This window comes from Plasmodium sp. gorilla clade G2 (genome assembly GCF_900097015.1).
Source record: "Plasmodium sp. gorilla clade G2 genome assembly, chromosome: 14".
Lineage (NCBI taxonomy): Eukaryota > Apicomplexa > Aconoidasida > Haemosporida > Plasmodiidae > Plasmodium > Plasmodium adleri (nom. inval.).
The window spans coordinates 347501-352500 of NC_041706.1; the positions used below are offsets into that span (position 1 = coordinate 347501).

The 5000-nt window shown below is 14.1% G+C and overlaps 1 protein-coding gene across 1 annotated transcript in view; it reads left to right on the top strand.

The window, feature by feature from the left end:
* Positions 1-4246: 4246 nt before the first annotated feature.
* The window catches only part of PADL01_1409500 (cytidine diphosphate-diacylglycerol synthase), a gene marked incomplete at both ends in the record, with an annotated part of 1920 nt that continues 1166 nt past the window's right edge, over positions 4247-5000 (top strand). Inside the window, one exon of the mRNA XM_028684369.1 lies at positions 4247-5000. This exon is cut by the window's right edge and continues 1166 nt beyond it. Coding sequence (XP_028540454.1) covers positions 4247-5000 — 754 coding nt within the window.

The following is a 5000-nucleotide window of genomic DNA, read 5'->3' on the forward strand; positions in this document are numbered from 1 at the left end:
AAAATTTTGTACATATATATATATATTATACTTGTTTTGAATTATTCATTCATATATAATGCTCTATATAAACATAAATATTTATGTAGATACATATTCATAATATTTACATGTAAATAGTCAAAAGAAAATATATATGTACATATATATATATATATATATATATGCTAATTTGTTATTTTATAATAGAATATTTTACAAATTGTAGTTGTTATTTTTCACACAAATAAAGAAGTATATATATATATATATATATATATATATATATACATAGCATGTTGCATAATAATACAAATTCATAATAGTTTGTAATAAACATTATTAATTTAATGAATGTATGTATGTATATATATTTATTTATTTTATTTTATTTTTATTTTTTCTTATGTGTATTATATTATCTAATTAATACCTATACATAATATATTATATAGGTTGCGTTATTATATCAATTTTTTTTTTTTTTTTTTTTTTTTTTTTTTCCATTTTTTTTTCTATGTTATTTTATATATGTACCTTTGTACATATTTATTTTTTTTTATATGTTTTTTTTTTTTTTTTTTTTTTTTTTATATGCATTTTTTCCATGTTTCTTTCATATTTTTTATGTTATATTATTTTTTTCTTCGTTTCTCTTTTTTCATTTTTTGAAAAAGATATTCATAATGTAAGATATATAATAATGTGTATTAATAAATGCCTAATATAAACATAAAATTATATTATATATATATTTTTATTTATTTTTTTTATATATATCCTTTTTTATAGTTCCTAGTTTTATAAGTTACTATATAGTAAATATTTTGTACATAATAAAATATATGTATTGTAATATATATTTATGTTGTAGGATGTTAATATAATATGTGTGTATATATAAATTTTTTATATATTATAATATATATATATATATATATATATATATATATATATGTGTATTACTTAAAATTTTTATCTACTTCTTTTGTAGTAATTCATTATACATACATAATTATATTTATATAATATAATTATTGATATTTTACTTTTTTCACAAAAAATAAATTTCATTTTTAAAAATGTTATAATTAAATTTAATGGAGAAGACAATTATTAAACAATTAAGTTTTTATTAATATAGAGAATTCTTTTTTTTTCTTTTTTATAATATATATATATATATATATAACACAGCAGTATAAAAAATAATAGATATTTATATACGAGGAAATAAACTATTTGTCTTGCGTATATTCTTCTTTTTTTTAATTATTTCTAATAAATATAAAGTATAATGAACATATATATATATATATTATGTGTGTATTCTTTAATTATTCCTAATTCCTTTTATATAATAATTTTTATATAGATAATTTATCTACAATAAATACAAAAAATATATTGTATATGTGTAAACATGACTATATTTATTTAAAAAATAATAATAATAATTAAAATATACTCATATTTTAACAATATGTCCTTTCTTTTTTTTTTACTTTTTTTAAATTTATAAAAATTGAAAAGTTGACAATATGATAATATATTATACTTTTTTAATATAATTTTATTTTATATAAACAAAACGAAATAATGTAAATCGTAATACATAAATATACAAAAAATATATTATCTATATTTTTTGCAAAATAAAAAATAAGTATATATTTTTAAAATAACATTATATGTAATATATATATATATATATATATGGAACTTCAAAAAAAAAAAAAAAAAATACATATAATTTATATATACTTATATAGAGAAAATAAATTTATATTTTTTTAAACAACATTGAGATTGTCGTTTTGTTTTCTGTTTTTTTTTTTTCTGTCATTTAGATAATATGACACTAATGGCATAATACTTTATATATATATATATATATATATATATATATATTTATTTATACATTCAATATGTAGAGAAATAAAATATTAATTTATAGGGATATTTAAAAAAAAAAAAAAATGTTCCTTTCTTCTAGAAAAACAATACACATGAAATAAGGGTCACTATATCTTTTATTTTATTTTATTTTATTTTATTATTTTTTTTATAAAATAAAATAAATATTCTTGAAAATAAATGTATAATTTTCAAAGGCCATAATTTATAAAAATATATATACATATATATATATATATCAATTGTGTACACATATATTATATATATGCCAAAATAATATTAAGAAAATACGTCATTATAAATTTTTCTTATATATACTTATTTAAAAATAATATATATATATGATAATGTACTTTTATAAATTTGGTCACATTATAAATATTTGAAATAATAATATGTTTATATTTTTTAATATATAATTAATATTATTATATGTGAGTTCTACGTAATTACATAAATATAAATTATATAAATGTATTTTTTTTTTTTTTTTTTTTATTATATATAATATAATAAATAATATTATTATATTTACATATTAAACATAAATACAATATTTTACATAAAAATTATCCATGTTCTTTTAGTTTTATTTATATTATTGGATTCTCTAAGCCCCCTCCAAAAAAAAACAAAACAAAAACAAAAATATATATATATATATATAATTTATAATATATTTTAAAAATTTTATTCTTAAAATATATAATATTACATAAAAATTTCCAAAATTAATATTATAATATATATATAATATTTTTATATAAAATATTGTTATATATATATATATATAATAGTATTTCATATATATATATATATATATATATATATACATGATATATATATAAAATTATATCCTCATATGATATATATTTATATATATATTTATTTATGTATATCGTTCATTTTATATAAAGGGAATTTTTTTCATTTTATAAATAATTTATATATACTTTGAAATATTTTTTTCTCTCTCAAAAAAAAAAAAAAAAAAAAAAAAAGGAAAAACATAACATATTAATAAGAACAATATTTTAATATATATATATATATATATAATATAATATATATATATATATATATTTTTTATTTTATATATATATATAAGTTAAAAATATAAGAGCAAGAAATTATTAATATTATATGAATATAAAAGAATATATAATAAAGCCATAACACAAACAATAATATTTTTATGTACAAAAAAAAAAAAAAAAAGAGGAAAAAAAAATTGATAACAAATCGATATATTTTAAAATATGTGAGAATTATTTTTAAAAAATAACATACTTTTCTTTTTTTCTTTTTATTTTATTCTCATAATTTCAAATACACATATATTATAACATATGATATATTATATATTCATTTATATATTCATTTATTTATTCATTTATTTATTTATTCATTCATTTATTTATTTATTCATTTATATATGTATGTATTTATGTATGTAAATAAAATAATAATATATATATATATTACATTTTACAAATGCATATATTTTTTGCTTTTACTTTTTCATATATATATATTTTATAATTCTCATATATATATTACTTTGATTACCTTCCTTTATTTTACTACATTTTCTTTTTATAACTTATGAAAAGAATTATGGTTTGTAATTAAAAAATAGTAATATATATATATATGATATATTTAAAAGGACTTTTTTACAACCTTCCTTTAACATATATTTATTGATATATATATATATAATAAGTTTATCTTTTTTTTTTTTTTTATTTTTATTTTTATTTTCTATTCATACTACTGTCGACTGTAAAATTTTTATACAATTATATAACGAACAAGTGTAATATTTTTTTTAAATATTCCTATTCGTAATTTTTTGTACCAATTGTTATGAGATAAAAAGAGGAAGGCAAAAAAAAAAATATATATATATATATATATATATAATATTAAAGAATATATGCAATATTTGCAATATATTCAAGAATATGTACATCATACAAAATATTTATATTATATATTATATATATATATTTATATATTTATATTTATATATTTATATATGTGTAAGTTTGGCAAATTATACCTAATTGACATTGAACAATAAAAATATAATATATATATATATACATATATATATTTTTATTTTTATTTTTTGAATATTTTCATTTAAAAAAAAGAAGTTTATAGTAAAATAATATGCATGATTTGTAAGCAATTTTTTTTTATATAACATAGTATATAATATCGAATACTAAGTATATTATATACATATATATAATACGTTTGATATTTTTGATTTTTTTTTTTTTTTTTTTTTTTTTGTTGTTGAGTTGCGAGAAGGCGTGTATAAAATGATTTATAAAAAAAAATGCCAAGAAAGAATTCAAAAACAATGACAAATAAATGCGCAAATAGTAACTCTAACGATTTTATTGAAGATAGAGTTCTTGATGATAAAAAGAGGAAGAAGAGCACTGAGAGTTCAACTGTTGATGAAAAAAGGGATACAATAAAAACAAGAAGTAAAAGCAAAAGTTTAGAGGACAGTAATGGAGGTATAGAAAATATAGATAAAGTAAAAATTTCTAATAATAATAGAAAGAAAAAAAGTGAAAGCATGATAAATAATGATGATGAAAATGATAATATTAAGAATATAAGTCATACTAACAGTTTGAATCATGCTAATAGTATGAACAGTATTAACAATAATATAAATGATGAAGTATATAAATTAGATAGTTTTGAATATGAAGAAGAATTTAAAAAGAAAAATATAAGAAATTCAGAATGTAAAAGGAGGAGGAATTTAAAAGATATGAAATATTTTAAAGAGATAAAACCATTAAAAGATATTGTAAATTTAAAAAATAACAACCATAATAATAATAATAATAATCAATATAATAATGGTATATTTTCTAGTTTAACCAGATTTTGTGGTTATAATAGTAAAAACAGTTTTTATTCTAATCGATCAAAACAAAGTACAAGTAGTAATAGTAATTTACAAAATAATACGAATCTAATAAATTCGGATAGTTTTGAATCAAAACTTCAAACTTTTAAAATACGATCACAATGGACATTTATATTAATATTAATATATTTTATAATATTAG